Raw genomic sequence first — 25,672 nt, 5'->3', positions numbered from 1 at the left:
TAGCACTGCATAGAAATAAAGTCTTACCGAGAAATGTTTCAGATTAATATAATTTGACTTTATTGAAGTGTTGTAGCTCTGAAATGAAAAGGTTTCTGACCCGTTTAGCATAAAAACAGCAGCATTATTCAAAGCAGCGACTGATGAGAAATCCTATCATATTTATTGCACATGTGGCGTCTTATGTAAAATATTTCCCCTGCAGCAGTCTGGAGGAAATGTTTCAATATCGCTGCTGTGCTGTTTTTTTTTCTTCTTTTAATTAAACAACTGTACGAACGTGGAAAAAGATACGCAAGTGATCGTGCAGCTCTGCAAATGCATTAAACTTCCTTTACTTGACGGTTTATTCGGAGCAACCGGGCAAAACAAACGCAGCCCTGCAATAAATCCAGTCTTTGTTAAAGCTAGAATGTGTTTTCAACCCTCTCCGCACCGAACGGTTTCATTTTTATTCACTGTTGGTTCATATTTCACTGCAATATAAAGTCCTGTACCTCTATGGAAACAGAACAACTTGTTTTTTATGCAAAATGACACAGTTAGAATGCAGTTTATTGTGGAAAAAAAAGGAAAAATTGAAGTACAAAACTTAAAAAAAAAGCTTAAAAAAATCTATGTATCCAAAATAGGCATATTATTATACATACTATATATTATGATGGATATTTAACTCTTTAAAGTTTTTAAAACCAGTTCAAACTAGCTGCTTTTTGTTTCACCGTGCTGAATGTATCTCCCAACAACTAGCTCCTCTGTTTACTCTTTTTGAGCCATGCTGCGTTTATTTTATGGTTCAAATATGTTTTATTTTCCCTTTAATCTCTCTAAATTGTTCCCATACTTGGGTTCTCCCTGCAGAAGCAGAAGTAAAGAAGAATCTTTTACGCAAAGTGACCCAGTTTTAATGCTATGGATTTTTTAAAAATGAAGAATTTCTTGTTTTTTTATTTAGAATTTTATGTCCTAATATCAAAATTTTAAGCTTAAATTTCACTTTATTTTCTGCTAGAATCATAAAAGACACATGTTCACTGAGTGTCAGAAAGTTAAAAATCACAGATAATTCTCTCTGTTTTTACTGTTTCTGGCCAATAAATGGAGTCATTTTTGCTTTTTTTTTTTTTCCAAAAAGAAAAGCTGTCTGATTGATATTGGGGCTCAAATGGTTAAATAGTTTTATTGAGGTGTTGATTTTGGAGGCTGCAGTTTGTGGTTCTGTTTAACTCTGTTGCGTAAGGCTCAAAAAATGAAGATTACATCCTACATGAAGCGAGACGCTGGTATTACTTAAAGGATTACTGTGGGAGACCACATCAGGTTTAGTCGGTTCAGTGTGTTCACTCGTCTTTCTAACCCTCTGATCCCAAAAACATGGCTTCAAATGCATGTTTTCTTTTAGTAAATTGCTAAAATTAACTTATTTTTCTGAGCAAGAAGCTGTAAAAGCAGAAAGAATTGTCAGACTTTCATATTCTTTTGTGGTTCCGTTGGGATAATGAACCCAATCCAAGGTTGAAATCGCGATATTTCATCAAATTTTTTAATTCCGCTTGTCTCGTGAAAAAATAGAAATAAAATTAACCGGTTTAACTAACCAGATTCTGTAAAACACTAAAAATTCTGCGCTCTTTATTGTAACCAAAAAGCTCTTTGTGATTTAACTGTGACCAACAGTCATGTGACAAAAATTCAGGGAGTGTTCACAGAAAAAAATAAATATGTAAGTAATAGAATATCCATACATGTGATGTGGAGTCACATTTTCTTCAGTACCTGTTGGCAAAAAGTTGTGCGTGTATTTACCAGTTCTTTATTTTTTATTTTGTAAAATGCACAAAGAAACTGAGCCTTGTTTTTTTTCATGATTTATGGCATTATAACTGTGCCATTCTGCACAAATTCTCTCCACTTCTTCATGGTTGTTCTGTTTCCATGAAGGTGCAGGACTTTAGTTTGCAGTGAAAAATGTGACAGGAGCACAGAAACGCCCAGAAACTGCTCCGAGTTCAGTGGGTTCAGCTAAATTTAGGATGAATTATGCCCTCACATGTGAAGTTTTTTTTTTTTTTAGGAACACAAAAACATAATGATTCTGTCAGCAGCCCTGAGCCACAGTGTGTCGGTGTGTTTCCCTGGCTGTGGGTGGAGGGAACTGTCTTCGCTGATCACTGCCGATCACATCACTGATTGATTTACGACCCTGATTGATGGTCTGATTGTCTGATTTTTCCTCCTTCACATCTCTGAGTGGATAATAGTGAAGCACATGGTGTCGGTGTGGGGGTCAGACGGGGTGGCGTGGGGACTCTTTTTGTCAGGGTGTCATCTGAGGACTCGGTTTTTCTCTGCAATGTAAAGTCCTGCACCTTTATAGAAACGGCACAATCATGACTAGATGCAGAGAGAACTTACAAATCTCTTTTATTCAGTATGACTCAGTTAAATACCAAAAATCCTAAAAAAAAAAGAATTATAAAATTCAGCTTTTATTTCTTTGATTTATTAATTTGTAAAAATGAAAAGCATCCAGAATTAATATTTTTCCAAGTGTCCACAGCTGTTATCAATAGTGAAAAAAATAATAATTTTTCACTCTGCATATTCTAAGTACTTACTTATTTCCTTTTTTAATTTGATTACTTGCTTTTTTCCTGTCTATTTTGTGTGAATACATCCTGCAGTTACTGAATTTTCATCATGTGACTGCAGGTCACAGCTGAGTCATCAATAGCTTCATGATTGGGGCAAAGGGTGCAGAATTTTTTGTTTTTTACAGAATGTAATTAGTTCTAACAGTCTGTTTTTGATGAATTTTTAAATGAAACATGTTAGAGTGATTTTTATGAATTGTCATGATTTTTCAAATCTGTCTTATATGCAATGTAAGCCAGTAAAATAGCAAAAAACATTTAAAAAAAAAGATCAAAAGGAAGCTAAATTTCTTTTGATTATTAATTTATAAAAATTAAAAATCCTCCAAATCAACATTTTTTCCAAATGCCCACAGTTGTTATCAATACAAAAAATGAGTATTTGTGACTGTACGACCTGTAAATACCAACTTCTCTACATTATTAATTTGTTTCCATGCTTTTTTTTCTGATTGTTTTGTGTGAATACAGCCTGCAGTTACTGAATTTCCATCACGTGACTGTTGGTCACAGCTGAGGCACTAATAATAGCTTCATGATTGGGGCAAAGGGTGCAAAATTTTTAGTTTTTAATATTTAGTTCAAACGCTCTATTTTTAGCTCATTTTTACGTGAATAAATTGATGAAATGATGTCATTTTCAAACTGCATGTTTCACAATATTCAGCATATCAGCTCTTAAAAGATATCTCAGCATGCTGAATGACCCACCAGGGAGTTTGAAGACATGTTCTCTTCAAAAAATGCCAAAATACACCATTTATCAGACGAATAAACTGTAAAAACTGGATTTGATATGCAGTGCTGCCGAGAAAATTGACCACATCTAGGCTTAATATTCATTTAAACAACTTTATTCGGAAGCTTTGTTTAAAAATTTACCAAAAATACACCATTTGCACTAACCATATTCTGCAAAAGCTAAAAAATTCTGCACTTCTTGTTGCAAATGTAAAGCTATTAGTGACCCTGCTGCGACCATCGCTGACTTGACAAAAATTGTAAAGACCAATTGGCTGAACTGCAGGGTGCATTTTCACAACAGATTAAGTATCAATAGTTTGTAGTGCAATGACTTTTTTTTTTTTTTTTTTTTTTTTTTACCAGTGGTGGTTATGTCTGTGGAGGAATATTCAATGATCAAGATTCAAAGTTTTTAGTCATATGCACAGTAAAGAAACGTGTTTCCCTGTTCTATGAAATTCTAACTACAATGAATGCCTAAACAATACAAATTTAAGTACAAAATAGATAAAAAAAAAGTAAAATTAAATAAAAAAATTGAAAAAAAAATATGAAAATAGATGTACAAAGGCAATGGACTGTACAAAATAAGGAATAATTCTGTAAAATAAGGAGAATATTGTTCATTTTTCTGTTATTGTAAGACATATAAACAAATAAATTGTATTCCCCCCTCTTCCTTTTAGATTTATGACATTGTCCATGTCTCATTCTGCACAGCAGACAGTTTTACCTGAAAGGACCCTCTGCTTCTCTGCAGTTGTCTGGTTTTCCTCCTTTACATCCCGGAGGTCAGACAAGGTAGTGCAGAGTCTCTTTATGTCGGGGTGTCATCTGAGGACTCGGTTGTTAGGGTGTCATCTGAGGACTCGGTTGTTAGGGGGTCATCTGAGGACTCGGTTGTTAGGGGGTCATCTGAGGACTCGGTTGTTAGGGGGTCATCTGAGGACTCGGTTGTTAGGGAGTCATCTGAGGACTCGGTTGTTAGGGGGTCATCTGAGGACTCGGTTGTTAGGGAGTCATCTGAGGACTCGGTTGTTAGGGGGTCATCTGAGGACTCGGTTGTTAGGGGGTCATCTGAGGACTCGGTTGTTAGGGGGTCATCTGAGGACTCGATTGTTAGGGGGTCATCTGAGGACTCGATTGTCAGAGGGTCATCTGAGGACTCGGTTTTTCTCTGCATCTTCTATGCAAACAGCACAAACAAAACTAGAAGCAAATATTACTCAGAAGTGTCTTATGTGCAGAATGACACAGTTAGAATGCCATAAATCATTAAAAAGCGGAATTTCTTTCATTATTAATTGTACAAAAAGCCTAAACAAAACCTGGATTTATCACTTTTCTAAGCGCCCACAAGTATCTCCAATACATGGGGGTAAATGATGGATCTGTCGTTTACGTTTTTGTATCTTTCATACTGCTTTGCATACCAATTCTAGAATATATTCCACCATGCTTAATAAACCCCAAAACCACTAGAGAGTTTGAAAGGCATGTTTTCTTTGAGAGATTGCCAAATTGCACCATTTATCAACCAGAAAATGGGGAAAACAAAGAAGAGTAAACAGGTTCTTACCATGACGTGGTTACATCTTAAATTATCCAAATCTATGCTTGAAATAATCAACTTCATCAAAATCCATCTGGTGAGACACATGGTGAGATATCGGTCTCGTGTTCATGTGAAGATTAGTGTGGAAAATGCATGATAGTTCAACAAAATTAGTTATTTATCCATGTCTCGTATAAAAATTCACCAAAAATAAAGCTTTTGAAATAACCAGATTCTGTAAAAAAGAAAAAAATTCTACGTTTTTTGACGCAACTCAGCAAACATCGGTGACTCAGCTGCGACCAACAGTCACGTGATAAAAATTCAGAGGCTTTTCAGCTGAATATGCAGCAGGCGGTGTCTACGTGGTGGTCAGACGAGGTAGTGCAGGGATTGTTTTAGTCGGGATGTCATCTGAGGACTCGTTTTTTTTCTCTGCAATGTAAAGTCCTGCACCTTTGTAGAAATATAGCTTGAGACATTGAGAACTCAGATGTTTTATCTCCTGTGCAGTAAGACAAAGAAAGTCATAAATTATATATAAAAAAGCAGATTTTTTTTATTCTACCATTTAAAAAAAAAAAAACTATAATCAACATGCATCGACATTTTTCCTAGTACCTACTGTAGATATTTCACAATTTGCATTTTTACAACCTCTACAGACATTATTCTGCCTATCAACTCTTGAAGGATGTTTCACCATGCTGAATAAACCCTAAAACTCAAATGTTGGGACTTTTTGGTTGAACTGCAGGCAGTGTTTGCACAGCTTGAAAACCTAAATAGTAAAACATCTATTGCATGTAGAGCCACCATTTTTTTTCTGGTAATGCCAACCTCTATGTACATTTTTAAATCTCTGTAAGGTAAATTATCATAGAAATTCAACCTTCATTTTTTCTGATTTAATGACTTTCGTCACTCTAACTGCACAGAAGACATTTCTGAGCTCCCTCTACTTCTACCAATGTTTGTGCTATTTCCATAAAAGCTCACAACTTTATATTGCAGTGAAAAAATGAGCTCGAAGTGATCAAAGGTGACAGGAGCAAAGAAAAAAAACTCAACCCAGAAACTACTTGGGGTTCAGTGGGTTCATCTGAATTCAAGATAGCACATGAATTATTCATTCACAGGAATATATGAAGGTTTTTTTTTATTTAGTAACTCATAAAAAATGATGATTCTGTCAGCAGTCCTGAGCCACAGTGTGTCGGTGCATTTCCCTGGTTGCAGGTGGAGGGAACTGTCCTCACCAATCGCTACCGATCATATCACTCGATTGGTTTATTAGCCTGATTAATGGTTCTCTGCCTGATTTTTTTCCCTCCTTCACGTCCCTGAGAGCACAATAGTGAAGCACGTGGTGGTCGGACGGGGTAGTGCAGTGACTCGTTTTTGTCGGGGTGTCATGTGAGGACTCGATTGTTGGGGTGTCATCTGAGGACTCTTTGCTTTACGCTCTGTGGGTGGTTTCCTCATCGGATGCTTTCTGTCTGTCTTTTTTTTTTTCCCTCTCCGTGTAGCAGCTGGGCAAATATCTGAATGCCCGTCTTCCTTAAGTTTCACCAAGGTTACGCAGGGCGACCTCGTGTCACGGTCCCCTTCCTGCCATCCGTCTCCATCCTCTTTGAACTACGTTTCTCAGGTTACCAAACATGAATTAAAAAGGGAGGAGCCTTCCAACGATCCAGCCTCCCCCCCGACACACAAACACATCCGCCTTCCCCTTCCTCCCCCCCAATCCCCGTGTGCATTAAGAGTGCAGCATCTTGCCATGCATACACATGTACTCTGCTAAATGACTCTGGCTGCAGAGAGGAGGCTGGGGGGAGGAAGGGGAGGAAGCGTCGAGAGGAAGGGAGGGCACATAGAAAGAGAGAGAGAGAGAGAGAGAGAGGGAGAAAATGGGAGGCAGCATCACCCACCCAGACCGGGAGGAGGAGGGGAGGACAGACAGCAGCGTCCCTTTTAACAGACAGAGGTGGAAGGGAAAAGTGGGAATGAGAGGCAGACGTGAAGGGGAGCAGAGGAGCACAATGAAGGAGTGCCATTGTCCATGCTGGCAGCGCTGCCATTTCACCATCTGCTGAGAGGAGGAGGAGGAGGAGGAGGCGGCCAAAACGGAGGAGAGAGGGTGGATGGAGAGGAGCCGCCAGCAGTGACTTTGTGAATCAATCGAGCGGAAGAAGAGGAAGAGCGGATCGGAGGCGCGAGCACGTTTTTCGGGGAGTGGACGGACGGGAAGCCGGAGAGAGAGAGGAAGGAGAGGATCTGTTTAAACATTAATGTGGTTCTCATGTGAACATGGAACCCGGCTTCACATGACTCGCCATGGATTATCAACTGCATGCTCTGTAAACCAAAAAAAGGAACTACTTTACATTGCCATTCATTAAAAGAAAAAAACAAGAACACTTAGGGAAATTAGATTAGACTCACTTTCTACAATGACTTTGTTTTGTTTTTTGTGTAAATGTTTCTGATTTTCTATCCTCTAGGATCATTATTATATTATCGTTAGCTGCTGCACTCGATATTCAGGTTGTTTTTATGCAAGTTTTTCTACACATCACTCGTCCTTTTAGGTGTAAATGTGTAGCCGTTTGTACGTAGAAAGTGATTGTTGTTCTTAAAAAAAAAAAAAAAATCCCATCCGAAGAGGAGTCGGTGCATGCAGCCGATGTGGGATGTCAACATTGATTGGGTTTTTATGGCTGGCGTGGTGCCGGTTGAAACTTTGATCATTTCCTGAACTGTATTGATCTTTCTAGGAGTCTGTAGTTTTTCCTGTTTGAAAAAAGAAAAAGAGAGAAAAAAAGAAAAACGCTCTAATGTGGAGCCTTTGATGCAGCAACTAATTGCCTGCCATGTGATTTGCAGTTATCTCTTCTTCTCGTGAAGGTTTTTTTCTGCTGCTGTCGGGACTTCTCAGTGTATATATCCACCGCAGGCATCTCTTTTTAATGTCTGTTGCCATAGCAACGGGCGGCAGCGGCAGACGGAAGAAGATGTAAAGTTCTTTATCCTTGTCTTATCTTTTAAAACAAAACTGGTGCTGTTCCATTGGGTAACTGTATATATTCAATGGAGGAGACTTGTTTAGTCCAGTGCAGTTTTTAGCTCTCAGACAGGGTTTGTGGTGTGTTTTTTTTGTGTTGTTTCTTTTTTTTGTCTTTGCCAGACGGGGCTTTGTCTCAGCGGAGCTTGCCAGACTCCGTGAATCAGGGTTGTTTCAGGTCACCTGTCTCCCCTCTCCCCGATCTGAGGGTTTGTCTGAATCAGGTTGTTTCAGGTCCGCCCAACTCCCCCCTCCCCACCACCCTTCCCCACCTTCCCCCCGCCGCCGAGTCGGCTCAGCCCGGCTTGTCCTGAAATCACCTTTACCGGTGACCGTTTTCCATCAGTCAGGGCTGATGTGCCATCACCAGGAAGGACTGGATAAATCAGATTACTTGTACATATCAGTGTGTGCAGCTGCTGGGCCTCCCTACGGCCACTAATCACCAATCATTATCTGTGGCAGTCTCTTCTTGTTACTGTTTTGTCTGTAGGTGACTCAGGATTTCTCTTCTTGTAGAGGTTTGTCTGCTCTGCAGTCACCTGACCTACACTGTGTTCTGTGCACTGAAACATCCTGGGCAGGGTTAACTCAGCAGCCCGTTGTTTTCACCTGGTCCATTGGTGTTGGATCGTTTAATCCTCTTGTCTATTAAATAGGGACTGTTCTGTTTATTCCGCATGCTCGGGCGTGTTTCGTGACTTTTCCCAGCCATACTTCTTTACAGCTTTCTGGAGATTGTCCCAGCCTGTCTGGCGGCTCGTGAGTATGACTGGATCCTCCATGGTGCTTTTTGGCCAACACCAGATGGATGACTAGCTAGAGTTGCTAGACAATCCCTCCGTGGTGCTAGACTGGTGTGGGCGACTGTTCCTTTTGCCATGCGTCTGGCGCCCACTGCAAGCTCCCGCGCTGTACTTTGGGCACAGTTAGAAAAGTCGAAACCAACCCCTTTTACGCTCGGCATTACGGAAACATTGGTGCCAAATTTACAACCCGAGGTGCGTGCGAACCTTGTTCTCCTCTGAGGGAGTAAAGGTCGACGGATTGTAAATATGACGAGTGCCTCGGCAGCACTAAGGTGTCGGATCGTGTAGCGTCGCCTCCTACTGAGGTGCTTTATTTGCGGGACTTTGCGAGAGACTGTTAATGTAAACAGACTGTTGTTTGCCTTCTAGGTTGGACTATGCAGAATATGAGTTGTTGTGTGGCGTCTGAGAACTGAGAGCTAACCTGCTGCCTTAGATAAGGAAGAGAGCTGTCCTGGAATAAAAACACGTGGCTTGTTCATATCATATGTCAACACTCTTCTCTCAGGTATTATCTGGGCTTGTTATTTGAACCGGGCGGTAATAAAGTCACGGGGCGAGAGCGCAGAGAAATTGGCATGTTTTGAAACTGAGCATTTTCCAGCTGGGTCAGTGAGTTCGTGCTGAAGTTCCTCCGGCGCCATTCAGGGAACCCTGGGTTGGGAAGTTCAAACCTGACCAATCAGGTCTCATTACCATCACAACAAACCCACCGGTAGTCGTCATCAGCCAATGACCTACATTCTCCAGTGTTACATCACCGCCGTGCTACTGCAGTGTGTGTCACTGTACCAGACACAGACAGCATCTCAACCTACCGCTATCTAATGGTGCTCCAGAAACACAAAAAACATCTTAACCGAGGTGGCCAATCTTTAGGAAACACACTTGAACCAAGGCACTTGTTTCAGCCATATCAGGAACCTCAGTCAGGAAAGGGCCCAACTCTGCCAGCCCAGTCTTAACTTTTTCTTTTCTTTTCTGATTTCTATCGGTGTCTACGGTGACCATGCCGAGCCTCTAGCCGTCTTAGAAGGGGTTCGGAGAGGCGGTAGTGGACAGGGATCACCACTTATATACTAGACAGAGGGACTGTTAAACAGGACAGCCTGGAGAACGGGCGAGCAGACGAGGGAGGGGAGGAGGGGGAGATCATCTGGAAGAGGAGAGAGGAAGTGGTGGCGAGGGAGAGGGCGGAGGCGCTGGAGAGGCAGAGGTTGGCCGAGTACATTGTGTGGAGGAAGAGGGAGGACTTCCAGGATAAGCGAGGAGACAGGGAGAAGGGAGGCAAGAGCGCAGGGAAAGAGAAGGAGGCAGCGCCCGAGGTGATCTGGAAGAGGAGGGAAGACGAGGAGGGTAGGGAGAGAGCCAGGGCCATACAGAGAGGGCATGAAAACATTTGGAGGAAGAGGGAGAGAGAGTAGAGAAAGGGGAAAGTAGCTGCTAGCAAGAGCTGGAGACTCGCCATACATCCTCCTCTCTCTTCTTTTAGCAGCTTCATTCAGCTCTGCAGGTGCGCACCGTGTTAGTATCGACCAGTTGAGGCTGTGTGTTGGCGCTCACGGTCCCCCCCTCTTCTTTTTTTGCAATCCCCTCGTTGGCTGCTAATAGGATTTTTATGGGCCCGTGTCAAGCAGGATAGAGCTGCTTCACACGTGCGCAGAGATAATCAAAGAGGCATTGTGGGCAGGGAAGGTTTTTGCACTGCATGTAGACACATCACACCCCTCGGTGCAGTAAGACACGCAAACTGAGGGGGCGATCGGAAAGACAATCGCTTGTGTTGATTCTCCATGGTGCTGGCGACAGCTGAGTAGCTGGTCCTCACTCAGAGGCTATTAAGCTGGGACAAGATACTCACAGATATTGTCTTACATTGTGGCAAAACACCAAGACGAACTCTCTGCGGAGCGCCGTCTTCATCAGTCCCTGGGAACTCGCTGAAGCAGATTCAGAAGTGAACTGATGACAACATGAGCTGCGCTGCTGCACTAAAAACTTTCTTCAGCTGCGTTCTACCACTAACTGGGACACCCCACTTTTCCTGCGCGCCTTTCCTCATCCTGCTTTCATCGTGGATAAAGCCGTTTTTGAAGCAGCTCGGTTTTGGCTGCGTGGTAATGAGTGGAGGACTGACAACCAGACAGATGGATGCAGCTCTCAGACGGAGCAAGACAGACAGATGGCTGTGTGTCCTTTCACAGAGAAACTTTGAATAGTCAGACAAAGAGACTTTGATTGAATCACTAGAGCCTGTGTGGACTTGTGCGGATATAAAAACTGACACTGCAGATTCATTATGGAACTCGTTCCGAAAACCAAGTACACCCACTTTCGGAGTGAATCGCTGAGCTCGACTGATGAAACAAACTCCAATCCGTCTTCGTTCCCTCCGTCCAGTCCCGCCACCCCTCTCACTCCCTCCCCGGGTTTACCTTCCTCCCTCTCCTCCTCGTCTCTCACTCCCATCTTGCCCCCCTCGTCTCCCCGCCCCGCTGAGAACAGCCCCACCACCCTCTGCTCCTTCTTCCCCAGAATGGGATCCCTTCGCCTGGGTGTCTCCGCTACTCTACTCCCAGGACTGAAGGCCTCGAGCAGGTCTCAGCAGCAGCAGCAGCAGCCTCCTCAGGCGCCTGTCGAGTCCTCCGGGGATGACAGGAGCAGCTCCAGCTCCTCCCCTCCTCTCCATCTCCCTGTTCCCCTTCTAACTGCCCCTTCTCCTCCTCCCCGACCTCCTCTGCAGGACATGAACCGGCTGGGAGGGGCGTCCAGGAGGGCACGGGTGGAAGGAGGGCAGCTGGGAGGAGACGAGTGGACGCGCCATGGCTCCTTTGTCAACAAACCCACCCGTGGCTGGCTGCACTCCGACAATGTGGTCAGCACCACCGGGGTTCCCTACACTGTGCGGGTAAGTGAAGTACACACTCTCAGTAGCATAAATGCAAAATACACAACTCTCTTTCTGATCTTTGCATAAGACGAGGGGTGATCAAAAAGTTCTGACACTATGCATGCAACAATTTTAGGATTCCACGTGACATTGCGTTGTCAACATCAAGACTTGTATCACAGATGTTTGTGTGGCGAATAGTGTAGGTGCACATTTGTGATTTCAATGTGAAACTGAAAGTGCAAACATCACATTCTGTGTCAGCCTTCATGTGGAACATCTCTGATAATCAGAGGTGAGTCTGCAGTTCCTATCAGGAGAAGAAACAGCATCTTTTAAAGTGGACGGGTTTCCAAAACTGGAGAAGGTATTGATGTTAATTCACCTTCCAGGTTCGGACTGGCAAGGCAGAAGTCTGTTTTAAAGGCATTAGAGGAGATTTAATTTCCTACGACTTTGAACGTAGCATGCGCACATACACCCTCTCCCTCTCCCCCTCTAACCGCCCCCCTTTTAACATTTACAAAGAAACGCCCCCCTCCAGAAACTTGCGTAGGACTCGTGAAGTTGTCTTTTACGGCTGGGTCCCCCTGGATCTTTATCTGCCATTATGTCAAAAAAGATGAGCAAAACAAGTCGCCAGCTAACTACGAAGCTATACCAAAGCAACACATACAGAAAACACGTAAGTCCAAGGCGTACGTAATCTACGTAACTAGGCCTGAGCCGGAAGATTTTTGATTGACAGGAAAGGGAGCAAACCAAACGCCTCGGTCCGAGCGCGTTGATTGGCTGATGTTTTTCAGGTCCTGCCATGTCCACAGTTATTTTTTTTATTTTTTATTCTTTTAGAGACCATACATACAAGTCCACTAAAGGTCAGTATATTCATTTTATGTGAATCAGACAAATTAAACAAAAAAAAACATCCTCCATAATGCCTTTAACATCCTGGCTAAAGCTGCCATTTGCAACTATTTTTCTGTTGATCATTCTGTCAGCTTTTACAGATTAGTTAAAAAATTGATTAATTTTTCCTAAAAAAAAAAAAAAGGCAAATTGACGACTTCATTAAAGTTAATTTTATATCATGCTGTTTTATAATTCAGCAAAATATGAAATGGAAACAAAAAATTGTGAATTAAAATGCTAAACCTGAAAGTCCAACTTTAAATTTCTGTTAAACTCTTTACAAAGTTTGGATATAAAACTTTTACCTTACAAACACAGAGGAGCTAAAGCAACTCTCTCTCACCTTATTGTGTAATTTTAGTAATAACTTTGAAATCCCTGAAAATACAACTGAATTCAGTGAGTTTATCAGACAACGTTATAGCTATAAAATTAGCATTTTAGTGATCCAGAGCTTCAGCTTGGAAGTAACTGCTGGTTCACATGAAGTCTCGTTTTCATGTTTGTTGCATCACCTGACGAGGGAAACGGAGAAATATGTAAATGGGAACAGCTTTATTGGCAGTTCGGCTGTAGTAAAATATAGAATATGTGAACACAGAGAGCAGGAAAGAAGCTAACAGATGTGTAATGCCTCTGTGTGTTTTCACTTCAGGTTTGTATGATGCTGTGATCTGCTGTTCACCCTCTGCACAGTGTACAAACCACCTTTCTATTCCAGGATCATTTGAAGGACTCCCAAATGTACAAAACTTTAGGTCTTTGGAAACTTTTATATTGAACCAAGCTGGACTTTGCTACAGCCGATATTTTCTAAAACTCTAGCACTAAATACCGTTGACCAGTGACGCCATGACTCAACAATTTCAGAGCAATTCAAACATTTGTTATAACAAGCTGAAGCAGTTAACTTTGGCCATCATTATTGTCAAAGAATTCTCCTTGCGCTATGAAACCCTGCTCCCAGCGCTCCTGCAACACTTTTAATGCTCCCCAGAAGTCCAGTTACGTAAATATTTCAAGCACCATCTGTGATAAGCTAAATGTCCCCAACTGTGTTAAAGTCTGAGGGACTTGAATTTCATATGGGGATAAGAGTAAGAATTCCTCTTGAAATGATTAAAATAAATGAATGTTCAGCTTTAACGACATCGTTTACTGAGGTGTTTGATCGAGAGTAGTGACTGACAGCTGTCGCTTTCCACCTGCTCTGCTCACTAGATTCGGTTCCTTGTGACTTCTTCCTCTTCACCAAAAATGAATTTCACCTTCTTTAAACTTTGACACAGTTGAGGAAATTCAGTTTATCACAGACTGTGCTCAACGTGTTTACATAGCTGGCTGTCTAGGGAGGATTACAGGTGTTGCAGGAGCACTGGGAGCAGAGTAACGCTGCACGAGGATACCAGGAATGGTCTGTTTTGTTTGCCCCTCTGTCACATTTTTAACAACTGACGCATGAATGCATAGCGGACACTCCCGCTGCTTTTCTTCCTCCGGCACAATGGAACTGTGATGTCGGAAATGTGTGGTGTTAATGCGTGGACTTCCTGTTTCCTGGGCAGTACATGGGGTGCGTGGAGGTGCTGCAGTCGATGCGAGCGCTGGACTTCAACACCAGAACTCAGGTCACCAGGTGAGGCTCCACGGTCCTACTATCTCCTATCGTTTCAGTACTTCTTTGTGCAATCTTGTTTATTTCTTCGTCCTGCTTGTTTCTTTCTGCCCGACTGTGTGAGTTCATGTGTGTGCACACATCCACGCCTCGGCCCTTAAATTAGAACTTTCTGGAATCCTGGTGGTTTCCGTCTGGTTTCCGTAGTCATGTTTGTCTCCGTGGCACAGACGAGCACAGCCGCCAGGGACGATAAATTCTACACCCCTCATTTAATCCACGCAGGATGGATTGGAAATGGAAATGAAGGTGCGCCAGTGTCAGCCATGCATGTTTTTCTTTCTGTTTTATTTGTTTCAGGGAAGCGATCTCTGTGGTTTGCGAGGCGGTACCCGGAGCCAAAGGAGCCCAACGCAGGAGAAAGGTACATACAACACAGCAGCACACACCCTGACAGGGCATTATTTATTTATAAGGCTTAAGTGGACAGCAGTGGGGAGGCTTTCTGGATGGATTCTGCTTGATTGTCCACCCCTGTGGTCAGTTGGCTATTCGGGCTACTGCTCTAGCGTCACGCACACACAAATCCAGATTTAGGCTGATTGTACACTTCTGTGGTTAGTGGGCTACTCGCAGGTAATTACCAATCACTCTCCGCTCTCACTTTTCCCTCTCTCTCGTCACAGGGGAGGCTAAAGAGGTGGAGTAGGAGCTCATGTGGAGCCTAAAGAACAGATTAGCAGACACAGTCGCCAGTCTGCTCTTAAAGACTGCTTGTGTCTGTGCTCCGGATTCCTGTAAAACTAAAAACATCCACCCAAACAGTCTATAAAACAGGTGGCTAAATCCAGCTGCCTGCGGGGTTTGACCGAAGAATGTCTGGCAGCGCGGCACACCAGACAGGAACCAGAATAGATTGAACTAGCCCGTCTGATTCTGCGATTCGGCGGGACTGAGGTTAATGCGGCCGAGAGCGCTGATAGGGCTTTCGTCACAGCAAACATTTATTCGACAAGAAACGTGGACGAGCGCCACGAGAACAGGAGGAGAGTCGGGATAAAGGGCCTGGCACTGCAGGCCTGGCATGGTCTGTGCGATGCTCTTTGCCCGCAGTTTGTGGACCGTCCTGGCTTTTCCCCATCGGTCACAGTTGGCCTTGGAGACGGGATCACTTTCACAATTGCAGCTGTTCTCCAACTCCCACACATGCAGGCATTTCCACACACATACTCCCACAGACTCAGGCGGTGGATTAGTCGGAGTCAAACAAAAAAAACAGAAAAGAGAAACTGTTGCCCTGTTGCTTTGGGTTTCTTGTTTTGATTGCCACCCCTCTCCTCCTCTTCCTCCTCCTTCGCAGCCTTCCTCTCGCTGTCTGACGTCCATCCTGGGAAAGAGCAACTTGCAGTTTGCGGGCATGACAATCAGCCTCACCATCTCGACCAGCAGCCTCAACCTGCTGGCCTCCGACTGCAAACAGGTTAGCAAGAAATCGGCGTGAAGCTGCTGTTTTCTCTAAAGCCTCTCCTGGTGTGGTTTTTTTTTTTTTTTTTGTAGATTTGGCCCTGAAAGCCAACAATATGACTGTGAGTCAGAGATGCATCTGACTGTCACAGCTCTGTGTTGTAGCCAGAGGTATGTTTGGTATCCGGAGTGCACTTAGCTTGTGCAGCTCACTGGAGCAGAGGGAACCTGGTGATCTCTGCTGCAGGGAGTTTATCAGTTCACAGCTTAATCTTAAAGAGCAAGGATCAAAATTAAACGTTTATGAAACTGTCAGTGTCCTAATTTGTGCTTTTTCAATTTTCCTGCGAATTTCATCCGTCTCTATGGCCTTGTTTTAGTGTTCAAACTGACGTTTTTGTTTGATATTTTGATCTGAGGCTCCAGAGTGCAACCGAAAATATGTCTTGTGAAACTAAACATCGTCACTGGTTGCACCGCTGCTCTGCACCTACATTTAGCATTTCTGACTTTGCATGCACTTTATGTGGCCTCTGCTTGGGTAAATCTGACATTAAAATGCCTTATTTCACTTTATTTAAACACATTTTTTGGTCACACCAGTCTGAGCTGCTGTGCTGCAATAACCGAACGGAGACTAGAAGCTTCTCTGTGCACAGCTAGCTCGCAAAGTCTACCGATGCACGTGAGATGTTCAGGGAACATCAGTCAGTTGTAGTATGAGGAAAGAAGCTTTCAAACACTGTGCATTTTTGCAAAGAGTTTGGCCGAAGCATAGCTGGGAACGTTGGCCTTCCAAAATTAAAATGTTAAAAGCAGTGATATCAGAATTGCTAATATAATTTAACACCGCTTGTACAGTACTGCTCAAAAGTTTGGGGCCACTTGGAGATGTCTTTATTTTTAAAAGAAAAGCAGTTGTTTTTTTACAATGAAGATCACATGAAATGATTGATAAATCCAGTCTAGACACTGTTAGTGTGGTAAATGACTATTCTAGCTGATTTTTAATGGAATATCTCCATAGGGGTACAGAGGAACATTTCCAGCAACCGTCACTCCTGTGTTCTAATGCTACATTGTGTTAGCTAATGGTGTTGAAGGCTCATTGATGATTAGAAAACCCTTGTACAGTTATGTTAGAACATGGATAAAAGTGTGAGTTTTCATGGAAAACGTGAAATTGTCTGTGTGACCCCAAACTTTTGAATAGTAGTGTATGTCTGGGTGATATAGCAAAGAAATTTAATTTTAATTTTAGTTTGACATTCCTAATTATTGAGGATTTATGTTGACCTAGTTTTGAAAAAGGTTTGTTTTGAATTTAACCTACCATATTTTAGATTTATTGAGGGGCTCCATCATTGAGCAATATGCCAGAGCAGGGTTGGCTCATGTGATTTTGTTAGGAGCTTTTATAGCAGTTTGAATGTGATGCAGCTGAGTCACTCGTGGCTTTTCAGTTGAGCAAAGGAGCACAGAATTTTGCATTTTTTACAGAGCAGCGTTGGTTCAAGTTTGTGATTTTGCTGTGAGGTTTTATAGCAGTTTGAATATGATGCAAACTGCTATCAAAACGTTTTCATGTTGCTAATGCTAATAAAATGTCACCATTTTCTTCACTCAGACCAAACTGCTTATAATCTAGCTAAAATAGAGCTACATTTTATTAACTTAAAACTCAAGATCATCTCCTTGGATAAGATGTTGTGAAATTACTGATGTGGATGGAAAACCGACAAAAATGAGGATGATTTAAAGGTGCAGCAGTGCAGTCAATGTAAAAAGTAATCTGGAGCCCTGGTATGTCTACTAACCTGACTTGTCTTTCCAGATACAGGTTTGTGAATATTGTAGAGAGAATGTTTTAAATGTGGGATAATTATTTTAGAATGCTTTTACCTTCCAATTAGCTCTCTGAACCCACAAGCAGTTTCTAGTTGTTTTTGTTAGTTTTTTTTGCCTTCTCACATTTTTTGTCACTGTTTTCTCATTTTTCACTGAAATATAAAGTTCTGCCCCTCTATGAAAACAGAACAACTATGGCTGCAGGCTTTAGTGCAGAATGACATAATTAGAATGTCTTAAAAGAAGAAAAAAATCTAATTTCTCAGAATATACAATTTCATTTAGCAAACGCTTTCAGCCAAAGTGACATACATCTGAGAGTAGATACAGCACAAAATTTTGCAAAAAGTAAAACAAAAATAAAGAATGCAGGAATCAGTATGTGTTACCAACACAGTGAAGATAAACTGACTCTACATACTACAGGTACTTAATTTTTTACATTTCTGATTTGTTTTTAGACTTTTCTCCCCTCTACTCTGTGTCAACACTGCCTGCAGTTCAGCCAAAAAATCAGTGATTTTTGGTCATTTGACTGTTTGGTGTAGTTGAGTCACTCATGGCTTCACAGTTGAGCAAAGCAGCACAGAATTATTTCTTTTTTACAGAATCTGATTTGTGCAAACGGTATTTTTGGCGCATCTTCAGATGAGAGACAAATTAATTTTGGTGAAATGTCAGGATTCCGAGCTTAGATTTGGTTAATATTCCAAACATTACTGGCTGATAAAGAGTGTAATTTAGGAAATTCTTTCAAAAACTTTCAACCTTGCTGATACATTTTGGAGATTATTGAGCTTACTGGAATATCTTTCTCATGCAAAGTGAAAATTTTTAGATGAGACATGCAGAATACAGCATTTTTCATTCAATATTATGATTTTTTAATTTTTTTTGCTCAGATTTGGTAAATTTTCCAGATGCAACGGCACATCACGGTGATCTCTTCAAGGACTGTCCAAAAGTGGAAAATGTGACAAATATTTCAATTTTTACAGTTTCTGAATCTAATGAATGATGTCATTTTAGCATTTTTTTAAAATAACATGCCTTTTCAATCTACTGGCAGCTTTGGGGTTCAGAGGGTTAATGGTGTAAGCAAATCATGACATAAACAACATTTTGGAACTGATTATGACTTGAAGATAATGCGTTTATGTATTTACACCCTAACTCAATGTGCCGTTTTTGTGATTTAGTCATGAGTGTGTGCCGTGACCTTCTGGATCATTCGCCGGTGGGAGGGGTGGAGGGGAAACCCAGACAAATTTAGAGCCACAACACTTTCTGTTTGCTTCACCGCCTCTGACTGGATGCTGCACAGATCTCCTCCGGCGCAGGGCAGGATGTGAGCCTCCTCTCAGCCCCTCTAATGAGTTAATAGCCGCTGAACGATGTTTATCTTCGGAGGGGGAAAAGATGCTGTAACACGTAGACGGAGGAGCAGCCATTCACAAACAGAGACACGAGGCCACACATCGTGCACATTAGCGAGCGTCGGTGCCGCTATTGATCGGGCGGTTTGTTGCAGAAAAGGTGTTTCCATCCGTCGGTTAGTTTTCTTATCTCGGCTGCAGTCGATGGAGCTTCTCGGCGGAGAGAGAAAAAGCACTTTTCTCAGTAATGGTCCCACATTCGTCTCTCCATCCACATGCTTTCATTTCACTTCCCACATACTTCATGTCACCCATGTGCTCTCTCTCTCTCTCTCTTTCTTTCTTTCCTCCTCTCTTCTTTTTCTTCACAGATAATCGCCAATCATCACATGCAGTCCATCTCCTTCGCCTCTGGAGGAGACCCAGTGAGTCACCCAACCCTCCCTCTCTCTCTCTCAGCTCAGATCTCACTCTGGCCTTTTTCCATCTTTCTTCAGCCTGCACGTCCTTCCTTCCTGCCTTCTGTCATTGTCTATTCTTATGAAAAGCGCTCACTCGGCTGCTGCTGCTTCGCCGGTTTGCAGTCCTCCTCCTTCCAAACCTGATCTCTTTTTCAGCTGTTTTTTTGTTTCCTAACTTCTCCTCTAACTTACAGCTCTTCGCTTTATCTGTTTCTCCTTCTTCTTCTTCTCAACCTTTCTGCCCTTCTTACTTTTCCTCCCATTGTTTTCCCCTCCTCTCACCCTCCTCCCCCTAACCGTCTCCCCCCTGTCTCCCTCCCTCAGGATACGGCTGAGTACGTAGCATATGTGGCCAAAGATCCAGTCAACCAGAGAGGTGAGCACGAACAGCAGAGTCACACTTTTACAGAGGTGGCATCAGCCGGTATGCACAAAAACACAGCTTTTGTTACCTTGGTTTGGTGCATTTTTCTCAAATACTGCAAAAAAAGATGAGATAAGGCAATCCTTTATTAAGTTGGGTTGAGTAATAGTGCAAAAATATGGGGACATTAGTCAAAAAAATGAAAAAGAAGCAAGAAATTTGCAGAAGTACACCAGATTTTGGACCCTTTTTGAGTCCTGTACATGTAAAAAACAATATTACACAGCAGAAAAACTGATGCTGCACAGATTCTATCAACATTGCACATTTTTTCTATATGTTTTAGTATATTATATTGCACATAATGTGCAAAATATTAAAAATGCACTTGTTTAATTGAACCAGATTAGGTGGAATAAATACATTATCAAGAAATGTGCATAAGTACTGCTGATATTGTGCAGATTGTTCTGTATGTACACATTCAGTTGGTGCACAGTTTCTTTTAAATGTAAAAAAACAATATTACACAGGGTTGTTCTGTTTGTAGAAATAAATAGATGTTTCACAGATTCTTCTATGTAAAAATGTATTTTATTGTTCATTGTGCATTATTATTTTTTTAATTGAAAATTGATTTTAGTCTTTTGTCTTTTGTTGAAAAATGAAATAAGAAAAAAGATTTAGATTTTGTCTTTTCCTTGATTTATTTCAAACCAAATAAGAGGAAAAAAATTGTTTGAAAAAAAATTAAATCAGTTATTTTTCTTTTTTTTTCCAAATGGAAAAGAAAAATAACTAAAATAATTTTGTAAATTAAATGTGCAAAATATTAATAATGCAGATGGTTAAATGCACTGATATTGCACCAGATTAGGTAGATAAATATATAAAATTATCAAGAAATATTCATAAATGCTGCTGATATTGCATAGATTTATCCATATGTAGAAGAAAATTATGTTGTAGAGTATTTTAAATGTAACAAAAATAATAATAAAATCACATAAAAAATAAGGATTCAAAAATAGATAGTGTTTTTGTTAAAGTATAGATAGTTTAAAAAACAGTAAGAAAAAAGCTTTTTAAATTTTGTATGTTAAGTTTATTAATAGTGCAGAAATTTTGGATGTTGAAAAAATTAAAATTGCCAAGAAGTGAACCCCCTGTCAAAAGTTTTGGGACGGGTTCTAATTTATTTGAATGAGAAAATGTCTCAAAACTTTTGGCAGGGGGTGTATACATAAACACTGCTGATATTGTGCAGATTCATCTATGTGTAGAAATTCCTTTGAATGTAGGAAATAACAAAGGTGCACAAAGTTGTTCAATATGCAGAAAAACTTGGATATTGCACAAATTCTTCCAGAAGTAGAAAATACTGGTATTAGTAATAAAAATACTGATTTTTGGACAGAGGAAAAATATATTGCAGAAAATATTTTAGCTGAATTTAAAAAGCTCTTTTCATTTTCTATCACTGAAGATAAAGTCTTCATTAAGTTAAATTTAATAACAGTGCAAAAATGTGGGAATAAAAGTGACAAAACACAAAAGTGGCAAGAAATAAACAGAAATGCTGCCGATATTCTACCAATTCTATACGTAAACGTTCACATTTTGCACAGGTTCCTGTAGAAAAATGCAGCTATTGCTCTGATTTTGTCAATATTGCACAGATTTGTCTATATGTAAATTATTGTTACTATTATGGAAATTATTCTGAAAGTGCAAAACACTCTTAGGTTTAAATGCATTGAAACTGCACCGGACTGAACCGTGTTTTCTCTGTGTCTCCACCGGGAGACGTGTTGCTTGTAAAGTATTTAAAAATAAATGCAACGAGTGTTTTCATTAAAATATAAATTAGCCTTTTAATGAAATGAAAAAGCTCTTTTTTTTAAAAATTCCGCTTTGAATTTGACACGCCGCCCACCAGAGCCGAGGCATCACAGAGGAAGAAACAGAACGCTTCCTACAAAGAGGCACACGAAGAAACTGTTTTAAATGTATTTTCAAAGGTGCCAAATGTGAGAACATTTGGTTTTTCAAGATAAATGGAGGCAAAGAAAGAGTATTCCGAGCTTTTAACTCAAAGAGCTCCTGTTGAACAAAGAAGCACAGAAGGTCTTTGAGCTGACATCATTTCTACTGAAGGTATTTACTGAGGTGCTGAAATATGGAGGGAAAAACAGCATCCTCCTCATTATTTCAAATATCAGTTATGTAGACAGCTTTATCATGCAATCAGTTCATTTGAAATATAAAAAATGGTTCAGATTTATTCATCACACTTCCCAAAAGGTTCAGATTTCTTGCTTTTTCTTGCGCCAACAAATCCTCAAATGCTTCATGATTTTCAATTTTACACGAGACAAAGAAATGTTAACAACCTTAAATTATGCAGGAATAAATGACGAAACCCTCTGAACCCCACAAGCTGCTGGCAAGTTATATATATATATATATATATATATATATATTTTTTTTTTTTTTTTTAATATCACAAAGATTCCATTTATCAGAGCAAAAAAATGAAAAAACACAAAGAATCAACCAAAATCTAACCCTAAAATGATGATATTCTATCAGAACTGTTCTTTTTTAACGTGTCTGCACCAGATTTCTTGAGAAAAGAAAAATTCTGTACGCCTTGGTGCAGCTGAGAAGCCATGATTGACTCAGCTGTGACCAACAGCAACGTGACAAAAAATCTGAGAGTTTTTAATTGGACTTCATGCAGCGTTTCTACCGAGACACTAAGAGGAAAATTAAAGCTGCTGGATGAATAAAATAGATGGCAGCATGGCTCAGAAAAAGTAAACAGAGGAGTAAGTTGCTGGAAGAAACATTCAGCGTGGTTTCTGCAGATGATGAGCAGAGTGGTGTTTGGAACAGCTGTAAAAATTAAAATGTTTGTCATCAAAATGACTCAAAAATTATCCATAAGGACAAAAATTTATCCGAAATGATTGGAAAGAGTGTCCAAAATGACCCAAAGCCTGCTCAAAATTACAGAAACGCGTCTAAAATTATCATAAGAGGAAAATAAAACGCACAAAATAGCTTAGAAACGGTAAACAGGAGCAAGTTGTTGGAAGATCCGTTCAGCATGGTGAGACATCTTTGCAGAGAAATGTTTGGAAGAGTTGTAACGATAAAAATGTTTACACTCAAAATGACTGCAGAGAAGGATGAAAAACAGTTTTTAAGTTGTAAAAATGTAAATAATTGAATGTCTGTAGGATGCAGGGTCAACATTGTTGCCAATAGTTGACTCTCCAAAAAAAAAACATGCATTTTGGTAAAATAAATCAATTTGTTTTTTAGGATTTATGATATTATATTAAGTCATGCTGCATAAAAGACGCTTTGGAATACTCATTACTTCTAGCGGTAGTTGTTCTGTCTCCATAGAGGTGCTGGACTTGAAAAATGAGCCACAGTGAGGGAAAAACAAGCAGGAAGTGCTCGGAGTTCAGAGGGTTAAATATATTTGCTGAGGTGCTCCATTTCTGAGCGTCTCAAGGTGAACGGAGGAACAAAAAAAACACACTGTTCTGAGTTTTCGTGCTCACAAAGCTCCGCTGGAGAAGAAAGAACACGTTGAGCTTACATAATTTATAGAAGGGTCTGAGCAGAGTTGATGTTCTTCATGCCAGGTTTCGTGTGTGTGTGTGTGTGTGTGTGTGTGTGTGTGTGTGTGTGTGTGTGTGTGTGTGTGTGTGTGTGTGTGTGTGTGTGTGTGTGTGTGTGTGTGTGTGTGTGTGTGTGTGTGTGTGTGTGTGTGTGTGTGTGTGTGTGTGTGTGTGTGTGTGTGTGTGTGTGTGTTACATTTGATGCATTTTTGCTTCCTCTGCTGCAGCGTGTCACATCTTAGAGTGCTCCGAGGGTTTAGCCCAGGAGGTCATCAGCACCATCGGCCAGGCCTTCGAGCTGCGCTTCAAGCAGTACCTGAAGAACCCCCCCAAACTGGTCACGCCTCACGACAGGTGAGCCATCAAGACGTCACAAAAGCGAGCAGCCGTATTTGGATTTGTGGCTCACGCTGCGTCCGTTTTCCCGCAGGATGGCTCCGTTCGACGGCTCGGCCTGGGAGGAGGAAGACGACGAGGCGGCTCCACCTCCAGAGGTCCCCTACTACAACAACTTCCCTGGAAAACAGCCTCCCCCTGGTGGACTCGTCGACATGAGGACCCGCCCAGGGGCCACGCTGGTGAGCACAGGGAATATTAAAGAGAGGAAGAAACGAGCTCTGAGGCGTGTTTCTGCACATCCAGACACAAGCAGGGCTGCGCTGAGATTCTTTTAAAGTGTGTCATCTCCTAATTCTATATGTGTTCAAAGAAATACGGCCAACATTTGTACTTTAGAGCTGCAGCTAAATATTATTTTCATTTTCAGTTATCCCTCTGAGCTCCAAGCATCAGCTTCTGGGTGTTTTTTTATGTGCTCCTGTCGCGTTTTTAGTCCCTTTAGGCTCATTTTTCACTGCAGTATGAAGTCCTGGAGCTCTATGGAAACAGAAAGTCACTTCTTTGATTTTTTTTTTTTTTTTTTTTTTTTAACAATCAAAATACAAGGAAAAAAACTTTTCTTTTGTTTGGTTTATTTCAAACCAAATAAGAGGAAAAAAAAACATTATTTTGTTTTTAAAAAATATAAGAAATTAATTTCTGTTATTTTTGTAAAGAAAAACAATTCTCTTATTTAGAAAAATAAAATGGAGTAAATAATAATTAAAAATAAAATATAAGAAAAAACTAAAAAACTAAAATCAATTTACAAATTGATTTTAGCATTTTTTCTCTTATTTTGCTGTTTCTAATAAAACAAAATAAAAAATAAAATGTAATTTTGTTTTAAAAATAAAGAAATTAATTTATTACAAAATAAGAAAAAAAATTTGCAAATTGATTTTATTTTTTCTCTTATTTAGTTTGAAAGAGAATAATAAAATGACAGAAAAAACTAAATCTATTTGTAAATTAATTTTATTTTTTTCTCTTATTTTTTTAAAAAATAAAATAATTTTAAAAATGGATTTTAGATTTTTTTTCCTCTAAAAGGAGAAAAATAAAATAAGAGAAAAAAATAAAATTTGTAAATTGATTTTAGTTTTTTCTCTTTTTTTCTTTCAGACAAGAGAGAAAATTCAAATAAAAGAAAATGATTTTATTTTTCCTTTAATTTATATTTTTCTCTTAAAAAGAATCATTTTTAAAATGTATTAATTATTACTTTGTTTGAAAAATAAAATAATAAAACAAAATTATTTGAATACACTTTCGTCTAATTTGGTTTATTTCAAACTAAATCAGAGGGAAAAAAAACTAAAATCAATTTAAACTCTTTTTTTCTAAGGGCCCAGAAGTGCTAAAAATACTTTAGAAATGTAACTTCACATACTAAAATAAAAAATAAATGTAAAAAAAATTCACCTTTTCGTCACTGGAATCAGAAGATTTAGACTATTTTTATTCCAAATAAGCAAAACTTGTATTAAATTCTCAAATACTTGGACAAATAATCAGTTGATAGAGCGCTGTTGTTTATACACTAAATCTGCCCAGATTTTATTAATGCAGGTCCTGCAGCCAACGTCAGAAAAGAGTCCTACTTGTTTTAGACGCACGGATGAGGACAAAATTCAGCACAGCTTGAAATTTTTATGGCTCTGTTTAATCGAGGTTGGATGTTTTCATGGAACCAAAGGAACAGTTTCATTGTGAGATCAGAGCGATGATTCTGCAGCCGATGTCTGTGTCAAAAATACTCCAATCCGGTCTCAAATACGCTCGATCCGTAAAGCACATACCTGCTGTGTTTGATTCAGACGCATAATTAGTGACCTCTGTAATCCCTCTGATTGACCAGAGGCAGGATTTATTTGAGGGTGAGGAGTGACTCGCTGTT

At 40.3% G+C, this 25,672-nt stretch overlaps 1 protein-coding gene across 3 annotated transcripts in view; it reads left to right on the top strand.

The window, feature by feature from the left end:
- Positions 1-25,672, top strand: part of shc1 (SHC (Src homology 2 domain containing) transforming protein 1) — a 49,580-nt gene that overhangs the window by 14,338 nt on the left and 9,570 nt on the right. The window contains exons 2-9 of one of the 3 annotated variants that reach the window (XM_022204809.2): positions 11,570-11,734; positions 14,194-14,264; positions 14,604-14,667; positions 15,604-15,723; positions 19,303-19,356; positions 19,717-19,768; positions 23,622-23,748; positions 23,825-23,972. In XM_022204809.2, the coding sequence (XP_022060501.1) occupies positions 11,573-11,734; positions 14,194-14,264; positions 14,604-14,667; positions 15,604-15,723; positions 19,303-19,356; positions 19,717-19,768; positions 23,622-23,748; positions 23,825-23,972 (798 nt within the window). In that variant the 5' untranslated portion in view covers positions 11,570-11,572. Of the gene's footprint in view, positions 1-6,711; positions 11,735-14,193; positions 14,265-14,603; positions 14,668-15,603; positions 15,724-19,302; positions 19,357-19,716; positions 19,769-23,621; positions 23,749-23,824; positions 23,973-25,672 lie in introns of those variants that run through there. The other 2 variants (XM_022204807.2, XM_022204808.2) reach the window with 2 other exon arrangements.

Source organism: Acanthochromis polyacanthus, chromosome 12, assembly GCF_021347895.1.
Source record: "Acanthochromis polyacanthus isolate Apoly-LR-REF ecotype Palm Island chromosome 12, KAUST_Apoly_ChrSc, whole genome shotgun sequence".
In the NCBI taxonomy this organism is placed as follows: Eukaryota; Metazoa; Chordata; class Actinopteri; family Pomacentridae; genus Acanthochromis; species Acanthochromis polyacanthus.
Note: the sequence above shows the minus strand (reverse complement) of the source record. Positions and strands in the feature narration are given on the sequence as shown.